This window comes from Petaurus breviceps, unplaced genomic scaffold (assembly GCF_028583685.1).
Source record: "Petaurus breviceps papuanus isolate PSGF00001 unplaced genomic scaffold, PetGlider_PUasm1.0 190, whole genome shotgun sequence".
Lineage (NCBI taxonomy): Eukaryota > Metazoa > Chordata > Mammalia > Diprotodontia > Petauridae > Petaurus > Petaurus breviceps.
This window is the reverse complement of record NW_027185810.1, coordinates 3,550,673-3,571,614: the sequence shown is the minus strand read 5'-3', so window position 1 is coordinate 3,571,614 and position 20,942 is coordinate 3,550,673. Positions and strand designations below refer to the sequence as shown.

At 36.3% G+C, this 20,942-nt stretch overlaps 1 protein-coding gene across 3 annotated transcripts in view; it reads left to right on the top strand.

The window, feature by feature from the left end:
* Window positions 1-20,942, top strand: part of DTNBP1 (dystrobrevin binding protein 1) — a 187,768-nt gene that overhangs the window by 58,897 nt on the left and 107,929 nt on the right. For all 3 annotated transcript variants that reach the window (XM_069092444.1, XM_069092443.1, XM_069092441.1), the window contains exon 6: window positions 13,298-13,430. In XM_069092444.1, coding sequence (XP_068948545.1) covers window positions 13,298-13,430 — 133 coding nt within the window. The remainder of the gene's footprint in view (window positions 1-13,297; window positions 13,431-20,942) is intronic.

Here is a 20,942-nt window from a genome sequence, read left to right as displayed (position 1 = left end):
GTTTCCTTTTAGTTTACAGGATTCAATTCCACAATTCCTTGAATTTCACATTTTGTCCCCCTCCCTCCCCACCCCACCCTCCCATGGCGGCTTATAATCAAGTATAGGATCTGTAAATACTTTCACATTATACAATGGTCAGGTTATAAGGATGGATTGTACCAGCTGGAATGAAAAATGGTAAAGAGGACATAAAATCAAATAAGAGAATGAAAAAGATCAGGTATTTTGCTTCCACCTGGATATAAATTTAGTTCTTTCTCTGGATGCACGTTTTTCTCTCCATCTTGTGTCTTTTGGGATTGACTTATATCCCTGCATTGTTGAGAAGAGTCCAGTCTATCAAAGTTGGTCATCACACATACGTTGTGTCTGTAATTGTGTACAAATTTCTCCTGGTTCTACTCTTCTCACTCAGCATCAGTTCTTTTAAGTCTCTCCAGGTAAATATGAAGACTGTCTGCTCCCCGTTTCTTATAACGCAATAGTATTCCATAACATGCATATACCACAACTTGTTCAGCCATTCCCCAATTGATGGGCACCCCCTTAATTTCCAATTCTTTGCCACCACAAAAAGAGCTGCTATAAACATTTTTGGTTTACATATGGGTCTTTCTCTCATTTCTATGATCTCTTTGGGATATAACCCTAGGAGTGGTATTGCTGGATCAAAGGGTATGAAAGTATTAATAGCCCTTTGGGCATAATTCCAGATTGCTCTCCAGAAAGGCTGGATCAGTTCACAAGTCCACCAGCAATGCATTAGTGTTCCAATTTACCCACATCCTCTCCAGCATTTGTCATTTTTCTGTTTTGTCATCTTAGCCAATCTGACTGGTGAGATGTGGTACCTCAGAGTTGTTTTGATTTGCATTTCCCTAATCAATAGTGAATTAGAGCATTTCTTCATGTGCTTATAGATAGCTTTAATTTCTTTCTCCGAAAACTGCCTGTTCATATCCTTTGACCATTTATCAATTGGGGAATTATTTGTATTCTTATAAATTTGACTCAATTCTCTGTATATTTTAGAAATGAGTCCTTTGTCAGAGACATAGGTTGTAAAGATTCTTTCCCAATTTCCCACCTCCCTCTTAATCTTGGTTACATTGGCTTTGTTTGTACAGAAACTTTTCAATTTCATGTAGTCAAAATTATCCATTTTACATTTTATAATGTTCTCTAATTCCTGTTTAGTCATAAAGTCATTCCCTCTCCACAAGACTGATAGGTAAACTATTCCTTGTTTTAGCAGACTGCTTACAGTATCAACCTTTATACCTAGATCATGCACCCATTTAGACTTGATTTTGGTATATGGTGTTAGATAATGGTCTATGTCCAGTTTCTGCCATACTATATTCCAATTTTCCCAGCAGTTTTTATCAAATAGTGAGTTCTTATCCCAAAAACCAGGGTCTGGGGGTTTATCAAACAATACATTACTGTAGTCGTTGACTTCTGAATCTCGTGGGCCTAATCTATTCCATTGATCCACTCCTCTATTCCTCAGCCAGTACCAAGTAGTTTTGATGACTGCTGCTTTATAGTATAGATTGAAATCTGGTAAGGCTAGTCCACCTTCCCTAGCAATTCTTTTCATTAATTCCCTTGATATTCTGGACCGTTTATTCTTCCAGATGAATTTTGTTACTATTTTTTCTAACTCTATAAAGTAGTTTTTTGGTAAATTAATTGGTATGGCACTAAATATATAATTTAATTTAGGTAAAATTGTCATTTTTATTATATTAGCTCAACCCAGCCATGAGTAATTGATATTTTTCCAATTAGTTAGAACTGACTTTATTTGTGTGAAAAGTGTTTTGTAGTTATGATCATACAGGTCCTGGGTTTGTTTTGGCAGGTAGATTCCCAAATATTTTATAATGTCTACAGTAACTTTAAATGGGATTTCTCTTTCTACTTCTTGCTGTTGAATTTCATTGGAAACATATAGGAATGCTGAGTATTTATGTGGGTTTATTTTATATCCTGCAACTTTGCCAGATTTATTTATTGTCTCAAGCAGTTTTTTACTTGATTCTCTAGGATTCTCTAAGTATATCATCATATCATCTGTGAAGAGTGATAGCTTGGTCTCTTCTTTGCCTAACTTGATTCCTTTGATTTCTTTTTCTTTAATTGCTACTGCTAACATTTCTAGTACCAGATTGAATAAGAGGGGTGATAGTGGACACCCTTGTTTCACCCCTGATCTTATGGGAAATGCTTCTAGCTTCTCCCCATTACATATAATACTTGCTGATGGCTTTAAATAGATGCTGCCTATTATTTTAAGGAAGGCTCCATTTATTCCTATACTTTCTAATGTTTTTAATAGGAATGGATGTTGTATTTTGTCAAAAGCCTTTTCTGCATCTATTGAGATGATCATGTGGTTTCTGCTAGTTTTATTGTTGATATGCTCAATTGTACTGATAAATATTAAACCATCCTTGTATTCCTGGAATAAATCCTACCTGATCAAAGTGTATTATTCTTGGGATAAGTTGCTATAGTCTTTTGGCTAGTATTTTATTTAGAATTTTTGCATCTATATTCATGAGGGAGATTGGTCTATAATTTTCTTTCTCTGTTTTATCTCTTCCTGATTTAGGTATCAGTACCATATTTGTGTCATAAAAAGAATTTGGTAGGACTACTTCACTAATTTTCCCAAATAGTTTGTAGAGTATAGGAATCAATTGTTCTTTAAATGTTTGATAGAATTCACTAGTGAATCCATCTGGCCCTGGAGATTTTTTCCTAGGGAGGTGACTGATGGCTTGTTCAATTTCTTTTTCTGAGATGGGATTATTTAAGTAATTTACTTCCTCTTCAGTTAATCTGGGCAACTTGTATGTTTCTAAATATTCATCCATTTCCCTAAGATTGTCAAATTTATGTGCATACAATTGGGAAAAATAATTCCTAATTATTGTTTTGATTTCCTCTTCATTGGAGGTATATTCACCCTTTTCATTTTTGATACTCAAAATTTGGTTTTCTTCTTTTTTTTTTTATAATATTGACTAAGGGTCTGTCAATTTTGTTGGTTTTTTCATAAAACCAGCTCTTGGTTTTATTTATTAGTTCAATAGTTTTCTTAATTTCGATTTTATTAATCTTTGTCTTTTGTGTATTTCAAGGCACAGCAGACTTTCTTTTCCTCAGTTATAACAATTTGAATTTTGAATATTTTTCTTTTCTACATCAGCAGTACCAGCCACCGAATTATTTTAGAATAGCCATGTTTCAGCTCTATAAAATGACCAAATATGCTGTAAGTGAAATTCATTGTAGTCAAAGATATTTTCTATATTTTTCCTTAAATTCCTTATCTTTTCATATGATAGTCATCTTCAACCATTGTGTTATCCTTGATTCCTCACTTTTACTAAACCTACATAAGCCACTTAATTCCCTGATCACCACAACCTCTACCACCCCAGTTCAAGCTCTCATCATTGCCTTCTTAGATGATTGCAGTGGTAATCTACTATGTAATAATAGTTCCTCCTTTTCGTGTTTCATCTTTTACTACTGTGGTCAAAGTGATTTTCCTAAAGTGTAGGTCTGACCCCATCTCCCCATTTTTTCAGACTTCATTGGTTCCTTCTTACCTCTAAGATCAAATATAAACTACTCTTTTAGGCATTTAAATGTCTTCACACCCTTCCTACTTTTCCAGGACTCATATATTACTCCGCTCCACACACTACAATTCAGTCATACTTGTTTACTTATTCTTATGCCAACAGAAATCCCCAGGAAGAGTGAGACAAACTCCTCTGACTGAAACTGAGAACAACCTTAGATCTTTTGCTGTACTGTGTCTACTAGGGAAGGCAGCAGGAAGCAACACCTTCCTCTGACCAGGCCTTCCATTTTCTTCTATGTGTTCTTTCCCTCAGGGGAACTGCTAGGGGCCTGAGGTGCAACATCTATTTTCTACCAGAACAAGTCAACTTCCACTTTCAGCTTCTGACTTGATTTCCCATTGTGGAGATCCTCCATTGTGAAGAGGAGCAACTTGCTGTGCCTGTCACTTGTAAGAAGAGGAAAGTAGTTGGAGAGGGGCTGCTAGGTCGTACAGTGAATAGAGCACCGGCCCTGGAGTCAGGAGGACCCGAGTTCAAATGTGGCATCAGACACTTAACACAAAAACTAGCTGTGTGACCTTGGGCAAGTCACTTAACCCCAGTTGCCCTCCAAAAAGAAAAAAAAAGAAAGAAGTTGGAGAACATGGCTTCTGTCCTTCTGTGTCATCTCCTGAATAATCTACAACCTTCAGAGGAAAAAGGAGTAGTGAAACAGGGCCTTATATCTGGCTGTCTGACCATTTGTTTTCCATCTTGTCCTACACTTGTTTCCTGCCTGAGTTCTGGCTTCCAGAAAAGGAGTTGTATCTTCCACTTAATGATGAACTTTCTCACACTTGATCATATCCTGCTCAGCCTAGTGATTTTTTTTTTTAAGCAATTGGGGTTAAGTAACTTGCTCGAGGTTACACGGCCAGTTATTTCTGGGTGTGGTGCTAAGTATCAGAGCCTGCATTCTATCCCAGGTCATCCCAACTTTGGGGCTGGTGCTCTTACTCACTGTGCTACCTGGCCAACCCTCAGCCTAGTGATTCTGATCCCATGTAGGTCATTATTCAAATTGTATACCTCATCCTCTTCCACTTGATTCCTTATTCACATTCAACCTTCCTAGCGGGAAGTTCAAACCATAAACCACTCACCCCTTCCACTGTGCCTTCTGGAATTCCTGTTCTATAAACAACAAACTTCTTTCATTTTAAATCTTTACCTCTTCCCGTCCTTTCATCTTCTAACAATCACTGAAACTTGGCTCCCTCCTGATGACCCAGCCTTCCTGACCACTCTCTCCAGTCCTAACTGTACCTTCACTCATTTCCCTCTGCTCATTGGTTGAGGCAGGGGAATTGAAATGCTCCTTGTTCCATGTTGCCACTTTCAGATAATCTCCCCCTTAACTTCATAGGATAGAACCTTCCTACTGCCTTAAAGCTTCATAACATCTACTAAGAAAAAAGAATGAAGGAAGCAAATGACCAGAAGCTCTTGGGAAATGTTTTTAAAAAAGTAGAATTATCTTTGAGGTGCAGTTTTCAATTACGTGATGTAATTTTTTTTTTTTCTTAAGAAGCAAGACATCATGAAACAGTGGATAGAGTGGGAAAGCTTTGGAGTCAGTGGACCTGAGTTTATATTCTGATTCTGCCACTTCTCCCTGTATGACCTTGGACAAAGTCACTTAGGCCTGTTTCCTCATTTGTAGAATGACCTAGATGACCTCCAAGGTCCTTTTCAGCTCTGAATCTGTGATACTATGGACAAGTAGCAAAGTAGAATTCAATATTACCTCTTATTATTTTACTTGTTATCAGTTTTAAATTTCATGTGTCTTGGGGTGTGTGTTTAATAACCTAGGAGTCTCTCTTGTGTTCTGTACTGTTGAGGTAGCCCAGTGACTTAAAAAATTTTGAGGTGTTGTTGCCATTAAGAATCACATCCATTATGGAAGAAAGAGTGACAGTTGTCCTTTCCAGCATTCTCTCTGATCACCTTCTGTCTGTGATTTTAGATTTTTATAGCTCATTAAATCCTCCTATGACTCATACCCACTTAATTTCTTTTTTTTATTTGTAGTTTTCTGGGAGTTCAAAGGATTATTGGAAATGAATTCTCTGCTATGTTCGAATTCAAGCTAGCCCTCTTACTGATACTTTAAGGGCTAAAAAAGATTTTATTTCTACCTCAGGAGCCCATCATCATCATCATCATTTTTAGAGAGTTTTAGGCTCAATCTTTGTTGGTACTGATGACTAGTACCAAAGCTGATGTTCACCCTTTAAGTTCTAGGGAAGCTCTCTGTGTATGTGTTTGTGCTCAGTGTGTCTTGGCTTTATCCCTCTTACAGACTTGAATACTAGGATGTTCAAGATGTTTAATGTGATTTTATTTATTCAGTTCGGTATTCAGCTAGCTTATTATCATTAGTAAAATTTATACTTCATTTAAAGTTAAAGCTTTTTTTTTTTTTAAAGCAATTGGGGTTAAGTAACTTGCTCAAGATTACACAGCCAGTTATTTCTGGGTGTGGTGCTGAGTGTCTGAGCCCAGGATTTGATCCAGGTCATCCCGACACTGGAGCCGGTGCTCTTACTCGCTGAGCCACCTGGCCTCCCCTAAGCAGTTGGGGTTAAGCAACTTGCTCAAGGTTACACGGCCAGGTGTTTCTGGGTGGATGCTAAGTGTCTGAACCCGGGATTCGATCTCCAGGTCATACTGACACTGGAGCCGGAGCTCCCACTTGCTGTGCTACCTGGCCACCCCAGTTAAAGCATTTTTTGAGTCAAATCTATAAGAATACAAGTCAATCCCCAGTTGATAAATGGTCAAAGGATATGAACAGGCAGTTTTCAGAGGAAGAAATTAAAGGTATCTGGAAGCATATGAAAAAATGCTCTAAATCACTATTTACTAGAGAAATGCAAATCAAAACAACTCTGAGGTACCATCTCACCGGTCAGATTGGCTAAGATGACAAAACAGAAAAACGATAAATGCTGGAGAGGATGTGGAAAAATTGGAGCACTAAGGCATTTTGGGTGGAGTTGTAGACTGATTCAGTCATTCTGGAGAGCAATCTGGAACTATGCCCAAAGGGCTATAAATAAGTGCATACCCTTTGACCCAGCAAATACCACTTCTAGGGCTGTATCCCAAAGAGATCATAGAAGTGGGAAAAGGATCCGTACATACAAAAATATTTATAGCAGCTCTTTTGTGGTGGCAAAGAATTGGAAATCAAGGGGATGCCCATCAATTGGGGAATGGCTAAACAAGTTGTGGTATGTGAATATAATGGAATACTATTGTGCTATAAGAGATGAGGAGCAGAAGGACTTCATAATAACCTGAAGAGACTTACATAAACTGGTGTCTAGTGAGGAAAGCAGAACCAGGAGAAATTTGTACACAATTACAGACACATCATATGTGTGACGACTGCTTTGATAGACTGGGTTCCTCTCAGTGATGTAAGGTTATAAGACAACTCCAAAAGACTCATGATGGAAAGAGATATCCACATGCAGAGAAAGAACTGCAGAGTCAATGCAGACTGAAGCAAACTACTTATTCTCTCTTTTTGTTTTGTTTTGTTTCCTCTTTCTCATTGTTCACTCCATTGGTTATAATCCATCTTTATGTGACTAATGTTTAATGTGAAGGTATTTGTAGAACCTATATTTGATTGCATGCTACCATGGGGGGAGGGGAGGAGAGGGAGGAGGAGAAAATTTGAAACTCAAAGGATTGTGGAACTGAATGTTGTAAACTAAAAGTAAATAAATCAATTTTTTAAAAAAAAAAGCGTTTAAGTATCTCAGTATTCTTGTGAAAAATACAAAAAGAAGTGGACTAAATGGGTGATAGTTATATGAAGCTGGAACTGGTTGGCAAACTTAGAGGTACAATTTATGGTTTGATATCAGCTTGGGAAAAGGTCTTCAGTGGAGTATCACAGAGCCCTGTGCTTCACTTTGTACCGTTTAACAGTTTTAATTAGGGACTAAGGTGAAGGCACCGACTCTTCAGATTTGCAGATGGCACAGAATGGGATGGATAAGTAACACTTTGGATGACAGAGTCAGGGTCCAAAAAGATCTTAGCAGATCATCTTTTTTGTTATTTTGGTTAGTTTTGTTGAATTGATTTTTCCTCTATTTTTAGTCTTTGTTATATGAAAGATGACTTTCTAGGTGGGGAAAAGAATCCATTGAGAAATACACGTAATATAAGAACAAAAGCTACAGTTAAATTTTGTTTTAAAGAAGATTACTGGTAATCTTGGTGAGAGCAGTTTTAACTCTGTAGAGTAAGAAGAAAGATTTGCAAGAAATTGAAAAGTCAGATGTATAAAAGTGGAGGAGAATATAGATGGCTTTTTCTAAGACTTTGTGGAAGGGAGGGGAGATAAAGGATAGTCTGAGGAGATGGCAAAGATGAGTGGATCTAGACAAATTTTTATCAAACCATTAATGACTACCCTTAGTCCAGTCATGAAACTAGAAGTCAGCAAAGCAGGGTGGATTAGATGCTGGGCTTAGACTCAGCAAGACCCAGGTTCTTATTCTGCTTTAGATACTTATTAAAATCTATCTCAGCTCTAGTTTCCTTATCTGTAAAAAGAAAGTAGTAATCCTTCATAGGATTGTTTTATCAAATGTTTTGCAAACCAGAGCCCAATAAAAGTCTTAGATATTATTAATTAGTTCTTAATTTACCTAACTGTATTGCCATTTGATTCAGACCTCTCAATCTTACTTCACTAAAATGCTTTGCTGAAATCTGGTCACTTATACCTGCAACATTTCCACCATCTACTATTCTAGTAACTGTAAAAAAGGAAATGATCGGTCAGTTTTCCACGACCAGGAATTAAAGTCAAACTTACTGGCCTATTCCTTGCAGAGTACACTCCTTTCTCATATTACATTTTGGAACGTTTGCCCAGCTCTAGTCCTGCTACATCTCCCTGGTTTTCATGATCTTTCAAAGATTACTAATAGTGGCTGTGACGTTAACTTTAGTGGCTCTGCTGTGATAGCTGCCTATTGTTTGTGTGGCTCTAATGCCAGTACCCTCTTAGTTTACGTTCATTGTTGTGATGAAATGAGGTACTTGCAAGTCACTGAACATTTAACAAAGAGGGAGGTTTACTTTGTTGTAATACAGCAAGAATATGAAACAGTATTAGGTTACAGTAGCACTTAGCTTCTCTGGAAATGCATCTGGTTAGTAAGTCATCAGGATTTGATCAATAAATCATTGGAGTTTGATGAGTTGTGTGGTCTCAGGCATTCACCAAGTCTGAGAGACTCAGACTACATGCAGGTGAGAATTTAATGCTTTTCAACTAAGGGTGTATGTCAGAGTCTAGGGTCAATGATGTTATGGGAGGGAAGGCATCTGTTATCAGGGAAGCTGGGGCTAAAGAAAGTTGTGTTATCAAAATGCTTCTATTATATTGCGAGGTGTTTTTTTTTTTAGTACCCTGGGATATAATTCATCTGGGCCTATTAATTTGATCTGATAATAAACATAAGCTTGATGGCTCACTGGTTTATATTTGGCTGACTATCTCTTCTCTTTTTTGAAAACTGGAATAGCATTTGCTTTTCTATAGTTATACAATATTTCTCCTTATATTCTCCAGAATTTTCCATATATCGCTGACAGTATTGTCAGTGATATATTTCTAGGTGGGGAAAAGAATCCATTGAGAAATACACGTAATATAAGAACAAAAGCTACAGATACCATATTTGCTATCTTTAAGTACCCAAAGTTGTAATTCATCTTAGCCAAGTGACTTGAATTCATAAGGGACAACCTGGTGCACTCTTACTATCTCTTTAATTATCATGGGTGTCAGTTCCTCATTAGCCTTTTTATTCTGTTATTTCCAATGCAAAGGTCATTCTCCTTGGCCAAGAATTGCAGAAGCAAAATGAGAATTGAGTTCTGCCTTCTCTTTGTGGCCAGTTATCATTCTTCCATTCACCCTAAGCAGCAATCCTATCCCCCTGACGACCACATCTTTTTGTTTTCCTTACCTTCCCTGGACAGTCTTAGCTCTTCTGGGCTTTAATGTTCCTGACACAATTTTTATAGGTCTAAGTCATACTCTTATATTTATGATATTATCTGATGTTGCTTCTATCTTCTATATGTATCTGTTAAAAATCTAAATTATTGGTCCTCATCAGTAAGGGAAGTTTGGAAGAGCAGAGGATTTGGGGGAATAGATAACAAGTTTCATTTTGGACATGTTGGATTTGAGATGCCTACAAGCTCCGCTGCCCAAGCTGTCAAAGAGGCAGTTGGTGGTACAAGACTGGAGCTTAGGATGGAAATAAGCCTGAATAAATAGACTTGGGAATCAACTGCATAGAGATGGTAATTAAACCCATTGGTGCTGAGGAAAGCACCAAGTGAGATAGTGTGGAGGGACAAGAGAAGAGGGTACAGGATAAAGCCTTGGGGGAAGACTTAGAGTTATAGTGGGAATGACCTGTCTGAAGATCCAGTAAAGGAGACAAATCCTGAAGACTGAGAAAAGAGCATTAGATTTGTCTGTTCAATCATTGGTCTCTTTGGGGAGAGGAATTTTAGGTGAATGATAGGGTCACAAGCCAGGTTAGGGCAGATTAAGAAGGGAATAGAGGAGAGGATAGAATCACTGATTGTAGAATGGCTTCTCAAGGAATTTAGCCACCATGAGGGGGAAGAGAGATATTAAATGATAGGTATTGAGGATGGTCAGATCAGAGAGGATTTTTTAAAGGTGAGTGAAACGAGTATGTCGGCAACAAGGAAGCAAGGAGAAGGAGAGGTTGAATATTAGTGAGAGCATGGGTATAAAAAAGGTGGCAATCTGCTGCCAGATGGCTTCATTTTTTTCTGTAAAGTCTTGAGGCAAGGTACTAAGCCTGATGAGAGGTGAGCAGAGGAGGATCTTTAGGAGGGTTGAGGAGAGACAACAAAGTTAGGAAGAACCACTGTGACAAATGGAATAGCACATTGGTTTGGGAGGTATTAAAGGATTGCCTTGCTGCACTGAAGGACTCAGCTGAGAATACATAACATACATGTGTAGTGTACCTTCTCAGTATGGTTTTGAGGCTTTCTCCAGGTACATTCAGCAACATATGAGAGCAAAGAATACAAATAGAGTAAACCACAGATGGGGTTGGTCAGTGCATGATCAATAATTGGACAGAAGAGTCAGGGATTTGTGGGTACAGGACAGTGTGATGTTGAACTGGTGGTATGCCAAAGAATCAAGCTAGGGAAAGGAGGAGAATGTAGCCAGTGCAGAGATGATGTCCTAGGGGATGGAGGCATTGGAGGTCACATAAAAGATAGAGAACAAACTTAGGAGTCATAAGGCATAGGGAAAGCTGAAATAATATAGTAAAGGAATATCAGAGTTCATGAACATGGAAGTGGAATGCTTGTGGATAATGGCAAGATCAAAAGCATAACTACTTTGTAACTGGAGTGTAAGAATAGGCTATGGGAAATGAGGAAATTGAGGACCTGGAAAGTTAGGGTATTTGAGGGAGCACCAGTGTATATATTGGAAGTCCCTTGGATGAGAGTATAAAATGTGATAAGAAGAAGATTGTCAGATTGTGGTTTATGAATCTAATGGAATGCTTATTGTGCTATAAGAAATGACAAGCAGGTGGACTTTAGAAAAACCTGGGAAGGCTTACGTGACCTGATACTGAGTGAAGTGAGCAGAACCAGGAGAAAACTGAACAGAGTAACAGCCATGTTGTACTATGTATGACTGGCTTTGATAGACTTAGCTCTTCTCAGCAATGCAAGGACCTAAAACAGCTCCAAAAGACTCATGATGGAACATGCCATCCCCATCCACGGAAAGAAATATGGAGTCTGAATGCAGATTGAAACATATTATTTGCTTTCTTTTTTTTGTTTTGTCTTTTCTTTCTCAGGGTTCCTCCCATTCATTCTAATTCTTCTATGCAACATGACTAATATGACAATATATTTAATAAGAATGTATATGTAGAGCCTGTATCGGATTGCATGCTGTCTTGGGGGAAGGGAGGGAGGCAGAGAAAATGTAAAACTTTTGGAAGTGAATGTTGAAAACTAAAAATAAGTAAATTTATTTAAAAAAAAAAAAAGAAGATTGTCAGCCTGGCACTTAGAAAGAAAAGAGAATGTCCTGGAGCAGGGGTGGGGAACCTGTGGCCTCAAGGCCACATGTGACCTCTAGGTTCTCAAGTGCAGCCCTTTGACTGAATCTAAACTTCACAGAACAAATCCCCTTAATAACAAAGTACTTATTCTTTAAAACTTGGATACAGTAAAAAAACTGCACCCAACGACTTAGAAGACCACATGTGGCCTTGAGGCCACTGGTTCCCCAACCCAGAATAGATAATGGACATATATCTGGAAAGAACACTCAAGCTACTTTTGCAATAATTGCACTCCTTCAGCTCTGTCAGAATCCTGCCACCTCCTAATCCCTACAGTCTTCAATATAATCTTTCCTTTCTCAGATTATTATGTATGTGTTGTATCCCCCAGAAGAATGTAAAGCCCTTGAGGGAAGGAGTCATTTCATTTTTATCTTTAGAGCCCTAGCTCCTAGCATAGTGCCTTGTAAACAGTAGGTGCTTACTAAGTATTTGTTGAATAGAATAGAACTTTTATGGAAGTGGTCGATTACATGAATGTCAAAAGAGAAAATGAAATCATTTTCTTACTAACAAGATTTTCTTGGTTTCTATTTATTGTCTAATAATTCAAGAGGGGGTTTCAAACAGCTGTTATTTGAACATGACATTTTCCTACAAGGATTACCCTAAGATTTGGCTCCTGTGGAATAGCTTTCTCTTCTTCAGTATTAACTGGACCAATAAATTAAATGGGTGTTCATTTTGCCATGGCTGTATTGTCCTCATAGCATTTCTGAAGCCACAAGCAGATTTTTCTAGCCTTTTTTCTGTACAGTTTTACTGTAATGCCCTATATTCTTCCGATAGCAATGGTACATTCTTAAAGTGGCAGGGTTATTATGAATATCGTAAGTGGTCTTCTCCAAATTTAATTCCAGTCCTACCTTTGCCATTAACTAACTTTGTGACCTTAGCTCTTATGAATGGCTCTTGTCTTAAGTGTAAAATAGGCAGATTAGACTATGTTTTAAGTGATCCACTCTTTCTCTTCAGGTTTAGACTGTCTCTGTTTTCATTGACCTCTAACATTCTCTGGGTTCAGGCATATCTGTGGTACAATGATAGCTGGTATTCATATAATATCTTTGAGGTACTACAAGGTGCTGATGTAGGTCATCAAAGAAAACTTAAATTATACTAAATATAATTTGTGTTAATATTCTGTTGTATTTAATTTTACTATATAAATTTAATCAAAGTAATTTAAACGTTTAATTTAATTTGTATATCAGTAACTTCATATATATTACCTTTAACTATCAGAACACTCTGTTCCTTGACTATGTTGGATAAAGTTTGGAAAAAACAGTTTGGAGTGCATTTTATGATGGTCAGTGATAATTTAATGAGGGATAATATAAATGTACAAAGCAATAAAAATAATTTTTAAAGTTGAATTTATTGAAAATATTATTTTCTTCAAATCTTGTCATGTTAATAATTTTTTTATTCCTTTTCTCATCATTTTTCTATCAGTTCAGTTAGAGGCTAATTTTGAGGAGGTAGAAAACCATTTACTGCATTTGGAAGACTTATGTGGGCAGTATGAATTAGAGAGATACAAACATCTACAGACACAACAACTGGAAAATTACAAGAAAAATAAAAGGTAAGTTTGCGAAATTTATACTATTGACTGAACTGATTAAAAATAATTTGGGTGTAGTAAGACTCAAAGAGGAATAAAACTTAGTTATAACCTTTATTTATCTATTTATTTAGCATGTGAACTTTCCATAAATCTCTAGCAGTTGTTTGTTGTATAGAAAGCCCTTGACATTTGTGTTAGATATGCTATATAGATCTCAACAAGGAGAGGAGTTCACTAGGACCCATAACAAGAAAGATGGAAACACTAAGAGGCAGTGTTATGTAAGAAGAGATTTCTGATCAAATTGTTCCCCAGTGAATTAGTAGCATATATCTCTTTTTCCTCTTTTTCTCCTTTCTTATTTCTCTCAGGAGTGAGGAGTAAGGACTGTGTGGACAGACATTGGTCTTAACTAAAAGTGCTAGCCTGGAGGACATTAAACTAACTTGACTGGGTTGAACCATCTGAAGCTTATAGTCCTTCATATCAGATCATTATTCTAACTTAGGTGCTCAGATAACCTAAGAAAGTACAAAAATGATTTGAAGTGATGTGGGCAGAGTAGAAGCAGAGTCCTTCCTTGGTCCCACCATGCTCCTTCCTTCCCCTTCTTCCCCCTCAGGTTTCCAGGAACTTCCTGGTATCTTTATCAGTCCAATATTCCTCCCCTAAAATTCCTCCTTATTCTGTAATATCTCTTTTCTTGTCCAGCTCCAAAATTTATTTTCCTTGAGGTCATATTATCTAGGGTGTTGCTCTGATAAAAACAAGTAGCACGATTTGGAGACTGGGTAATTGGGAAAATGGAGATATTTTTTAGCAAAGCACCTTTCTAGAGTCTCTTGCCATTGTAGGAAGCTTCCCCTGACTCTCACACTAGTCCATTAGGGAATAAAATCATGAAGCCCTACCCTATATTTCATGTTTGATATTCCTAAACTTTGTAACTGATACTCTCTGAAGTTCAATTTTAAAACAAAACAAAAAACTCCCAGAAAGTAAACTGGATTGAGAGGGGAAAATCATATCCCTACAAACATAATATTAACAAAATAGAAAGAGGAAGATTAAGAAACCAAATGTGCATTTAAAAAAATTAAAAAACCATCAAATAACCAAACCTATAATCAACACAAAGGAAGAGATATTGAAAATTAGTGGAGGAATAGATGAACTGGAAACCAAAAAAATTCCACAGAAATGATAAAAAAAAAAAAGCTATTCCTCTGAAAAGACTAATAAAGTTGATAAACCTTTAGTCAATATGATTGAAAAGACTAGGGCAGAAAATCAAAATCAATAAAATAACAAATGAGAAAGGTGAAATCACAACAAAGCCAGGAGAAATAAAAAGAATAATCACAATCTGTTATATGTATTTACATACTAAGAAAATTGAGAACACAAAAGAAATAGAGGAATACTTTCAAAAATATAAATATCAGATTGACAGAAGACCAAATAGTGATCTTAGAATAGCCCAGTCTCACAAAAGAAAATTGAAGAGCGGCTAGGTGGCGCAGTGAGTAAAGCGCCGGCCCCGGAGTCAGGAAGACCCGAGTTCAGTTCCGGCCTCAGACACTTAACACCCACACACAAAAAAAAACTAGCGTGTAACCTTGGGCAAGTTACTTAACCCCAGTTGCCCTCCAAAAAGGCAGAAAAAAAAAAGAAAATTGAACTAACTATAAAGAAAATGCTAAAGGGGAAAAAAAGAACTCCTGGTCCTGATGGATTCACAGAAGAATTCCATCAAACTTTTAGAGAATAGTTAATACCCATACTATACAAGTTATTCTCAAAAATTGATAAAGAAAGCACCCTACTAGAATCCTTTTATAAGACAAATATAGTACTAATACCTAAACCAGGGAGCAATAAAACAATAAAGGAAAACTGTAGACTAATATCATTAGTGAATATTGATTAAAAATTTTTAAACAAAATCCCATCAACAATTTATCCAAGAAATCATTCATTATGATCAAGTTGGATTTATACCAGGGATATAAAGATGGTTTGACATTAGGGAAAACAATCAGTATAATTATATTAAAATCCAAAACATTTTTAAAAAACACACACATGATGACCTTAATAGATGCAGGAAAAAGCCTTTGACAAAACATCTAAAACCAAAAGCAAGCATCATATTCAATGGAGATAATGTTAAAATCTTTTCCAATAAATATGAGTAAATGAAGCAAAGATTTCCATTCTCCCCACTGTTTTGTGATAAAGTTATTTTTTTTGTTTTTGGAGGAGGGAAGGCAGGTCAATTGGGGTCAAATGACTTGCCCAAGGTCACATGGCCAGTAAGTGTTAAGTGTCTGAGGCTGAATTAGAACTCAGGTCCTCCTGACTCCAGGGCCGGTGCTCTATTCATTGTGCCACCTAGCCACCCCCTTTTGATAAAGTTCTGAAACTGCATTAGCAATAAGACAAGACAAAGAAATTAAAGGCATCGATACAGGCAAAGCAGAGCTAAAACTATTCCTTTTTGCTGATGATTTGATAGTATACTTGGAAAATCCTGGGGAATACACAAAGATACAAATTGCCACAATAGTTTCAGCAAAGTTGTAGGCTACAAAATTAAAAGAAAATCCTCAAAAACATACTACATTTCTGTATAACAACAAAATCCAAGAGGCAATAATAGAAAGAGAAATGCTGTCCCAAATTATTACAGAATGCATAATGTATCTTGGGATCAATCTACCAAAGCAAACAAAAAATTTGTGTAAAATCAGTTACAAAAGCCCTTTAAAGAAATAAAGAATACCTTAAATAGCTGAAAGACTATTCAGTACTCATGACTGGACTAGGCCAATAAAATAAAAATTATAATACTACCTAAGTTAATTTACACTTTAATGCTGTACCATTCAAAATAGCAATGGGATACTTTATACAACTTGATAAAATAATAAAATTCACTTGAAAAAGCAAAGAAATCTAGAATTTCAAGGGATATGATGAAAAGAATTAGGGATGAAGGGAAAATACCACTTCCAAACCTCAAAAAACAGTAGTCATCTGTTATTTGTTAAAAAATAAAATAGAATAGTAGATCAAAGGAACAGACTAGACAAAGGAGAATCAGAAACAACAGACCCCAATAGTCCAGTATTTAATGAAGCAGAAAACATAAATTATACAAATACATAAAAAAACTCCTATTTGATTAAAAAAAAAACCATTTGTGAAAACTAGAAAGCAGTCTACAGAGATGAGACTTAGGCCAGCACCTTACACCATATTCCACAGTACATTCTAAATGGATACAAGACCATGAGGAAATCCATGGCCAGTAGGAAAGGCAGCATTTACCGTACCCTGACACAAATTGATCCCAGTTTCAGTAGAGCAAAAATTGACACCAAACAAGCAGCTCCACTCCCAAACTCATGTTATTTTAAAAAATAGAAAAGAAAAAGGTCATGTACCTCTCACAGCTTATGGGTAACAGATGTATTCTTAATACTTTTGTGCTACAAGAAATGATGAGCAAGCAGATTTCAGAAAAATCTGGAAAGATTTCCATGAACTGATGCTGAGTGAAGTAAGCAGAACCAGGAGGACATTATACATAGTAATATTGTGCAATGACCAGCTTTCATAGACTTAGCTCTGCTTAGCAATACAATGATCCAAGACAATTCCAAAAGACTTATGATGGAAAATGCTATCTTCATCCAGAGAAAGAACTATGGAGCCTGAATGCAGATCAAAGCATACCGTTAACTTTTTTTTACCTTTCTTATGTTTCCCCCTTTTGTTCTGATTTTTCTCTCACAACATGACTAATGTGAAAATATGTTTAATATGATTGTACATGTATAGCCTATATCAGATTACATGCCACCTTGGGTGGGGGGGAAGGAGGGAGAAAAAAATTTGGAACTCAAAATCTTATAAAAGTGAGTGTTGAAACTATCTTTACATGTAATTGGAAAACAAAATACTTAAGTGGGGCAAAAAGAGATGTATTCTTAACTAACAAGAAATAGAGGTAATTACAAAAGATAAAATAGATAACTTTGATTACATGACACTGAAAAGCTTATGCCTAGGCAAAATTAATGCACATAGAATAAGGAGGGAAGTGATCAAATAGGAAAATATCTTTGTTTCAAATTTCTCTGACAAGGATTTGGTATCTTAGATATATGAACAATGGACAAATATATATAAGACCTGTAACCATCCCCTAGTAGATAAGTAATCAAAAAATATAAACAAACAATTCTCAAGGGAAGAATTGCAAAGTATTCACAACCACGTGAAAAAATGTTTTGAATCATTAATAATAAGAGGAATTTGAAATGGTCCTGTGATTTCATCTTGCAAATCAGCCAAAAGGACAAAATCGGGCGAGAGGCAGTGTTAAGAGAGGTTGTAGGAGGATTGATATAGGGATGCATTGTTCATGGAGCTGTGAAATAATACAACCTTATTGGAAAGCAAGTTGGAACTTTGCAAATAAAGTGATTAAAATTTTGATACACTTTGATGCAGAGATTCTATTACTAAGCTTATATCCCAAAGAGCCATGATAGGAAAAAAGTCAATATATTCACCATGATATTTATAGTAGTACTTTTTATGTTAGCAAAGAATTAGAAACAAAGTAGATGTTCAGTGGGGAATGGTGAAACAAATTGTGATACATTAATATAATGTAATATTACAGTAGTGCTGTAAGAAATAATGAATGTGATAAATACAGAGAAGCATGAAAAGATCTACATGAACTGATGTAGAATGATGTAAACAGAACCAAGAAAACAATATACATGACTACAAGGTAAATAAAAACAACCTCACGCACAAAGAAAAGCAAAAGTGAATGTTGTAGAATTATAAAGATTAGGTATAGTTTGAATGAGGAGAAATGAGGAAACACCCCCAATCCATACTTCCGTTGAAGTGGGAGGTCCATAGGTATTATACAACGCATAAATTTTCAGAAGTTTTCAATGCATTAATCAGTTGTGCCAATTTTTAAAAAAATACTATTTGTTCTGGGATACTTCTCTGGGAGGAAAAGAGAGAGGGATACTGGTGAAAACTGTGGTGATGTAAAAACAGAAGACATCAATAGAACTTATTTTTTAAAAAGACTAATATGATAATTCATATAAGAGGTGATGAGGGTCTGAACAAGCCTTTCTGCAATTTGAGTGGTAAAAAGGGGATACATACAAGGGATGCTGTGGCAGTAAAATTGAGAGGACTTAGCAAATTATCTGAGGAGTGGAGTGATAAAGAATGAAGAGTTAAGATTACAAGGTTTTAAGGAATTTATAGTTTTAGCATAGGGGAATGATGTAACTGATAACTGTAATTAAGGCTTCAAATCCAGAACTCTTTGCCTACCACCCTACCAACGCTGTTGCATTTGGTAATAAGAAAGCTATTTGTGAAGCTAGAAGTGAGACTTTCAGTGGAATGGTAGGGGGTGAAAACCATGTTTTTAGTAGTTGAGGCCAGTAAGTGGTGTGGAAGTTAAGAAACAAGTATAGAAATTGTAGAAGTTTGGCAATTAAGGGGAGAAGAGAGAGAGACTAACTTGTGGGGGTGGATAGCAGAATAAAGAAAGGCTTGTTTATTTAGCATGGGGACACCTAGACATATTTTTAATATGAGAGAAATAAGAGAGGTGTTAAAGATTCATGGGGTTGGGGATAGGAGGCGGGAAGGAGATTATTGATGGAGCAGGGTCATGGAGGAGATCAGGGAACTTTTGGAATAGATTTAATATCCTTTGAATCTCAATATATCTGCAATAAAAAGGGCCTTTCATCCTTTTCCAATCAATTCCCATTCCCCACTCCACCCCCCCACTGAAATACAGTGAAAGTAATGTCATTTAACAGGGAAAACACCCCAGCAATTATTTTGAGTAACAGATGATAATATTTTACATTGAACAAGGCAAGAAATAGAAGCTATTGAAGCTTCAGGAATTTTTCAGTAGCAGAACTATCTCCCTAACTAATGAGGAACACAAATTCTAGATATTATAGAAGCTGAATGTACTCATAAATCTCTAATAGATGCTACTATAACTAATTGAAAACAAATTTTACTCAAAATAGAAGTTATATTTTTGTGACAATATATACACAAAAGAATTTGGTTGCTATACCAGCCAAATGTTTTTTGAACATCTTACATAGTATGACAAGTGTTTTCAAAGATTTCTGAAAGTAACAGTAGTCCACTTGCACAGTCAAGCTGAAGAATTTACTCTTAGAATAAAAAATTAGCAGGAATTGGCTGAAGCAGCCCAATAGATTTCCTGCCTGTTCTGCTGTGTTGAAATTAATATTTTTAAAAATGTTAATGAGAATAATATAGATGAATGAAATTAACTAGCAATCTTCTCACACACAATCTACGTGTTATTTGTACCAGAGCTACATTTGTGTCCCCGGTTCTTAATGCGGTGCCTGGAATATAGTAGGCACTTAAATGATCTTTACTGACTGACTGACTGACCAACTGACTGCCTTCTGGGAGATTGTTACTGTTGCTATTTTAAGATTCATATTAAAATCAGTTTGCGTTGTATTGGCCCTGACCTCTGGTAGGAAGAAATGACTGGAAGCCTATTAAAAAATGTCATAGAGTAGTTTGCTTGGTCTTAAACCGTGTGTAAATAAACCACAAAATATGTAAACATGGGGTTAGCTCTATAATGTTACCGCTAAGCCATCTAGAAATAAGAATGTAGCCATTGTTCTCCTCACAAATAACTAGACTTTAGCAATGGACAGGTTAGTGAAGTGTAATGAAAAGAGAATCTGGGAGTTAGGAGTACCAGTTATTAGCGCTATGATCTTGGGTATCTCTCAGGGTCTCAATAGCCTTTTAAATTAGAATAATAATATTTTTATTACCTTTGTCATGGGATTCATAGGAGCACAGAAGCATAACTATAGAGAAGGCCTCAGAGAACCTCTAGTCAGGGAGTTCTTAACCTGGGATCCAAGGACCTGGGGATGGGGGGAGGGGACTGTAACGGTCTATGAATTTAGATGGAGAAAAACTACATCTTTATTTCAATGCAATTCATTTTCTTTGTAATACTGTGTATTAATCTTACGTATTTAAAAACACCATGAGATGGAGTACATAGGCTTCACCTGATTGCAGACTAGGGCAAAACAAAATTAAGAATTCTTGATCCAGTCCATCTTTCTCATTTTTACAAATGAGGAAACTGAGATACCAAGAGGTTAAGTGACTCGGGTAGTAAGTAGTGAATGATTTAGGTAGTAAATGAACCCAGGTCCATTTGAACTCCCAATCCATTGATCTATCCACTGTAACACTTCGTTGTGGGAAAACATATTACAAATCTTACAACATTATAAAATATGAATTGTTTTTATAATGTTCCTTCTATCTTTAAAATTCTGTGATTCTTTTTTTGTTTTGTTTTGTTTTTTTTATTTTTTATTAATTTGTTTCCTTTTAGTTTACAGGATTCAATTCCACAATTCCTTGAGTTTCACATTT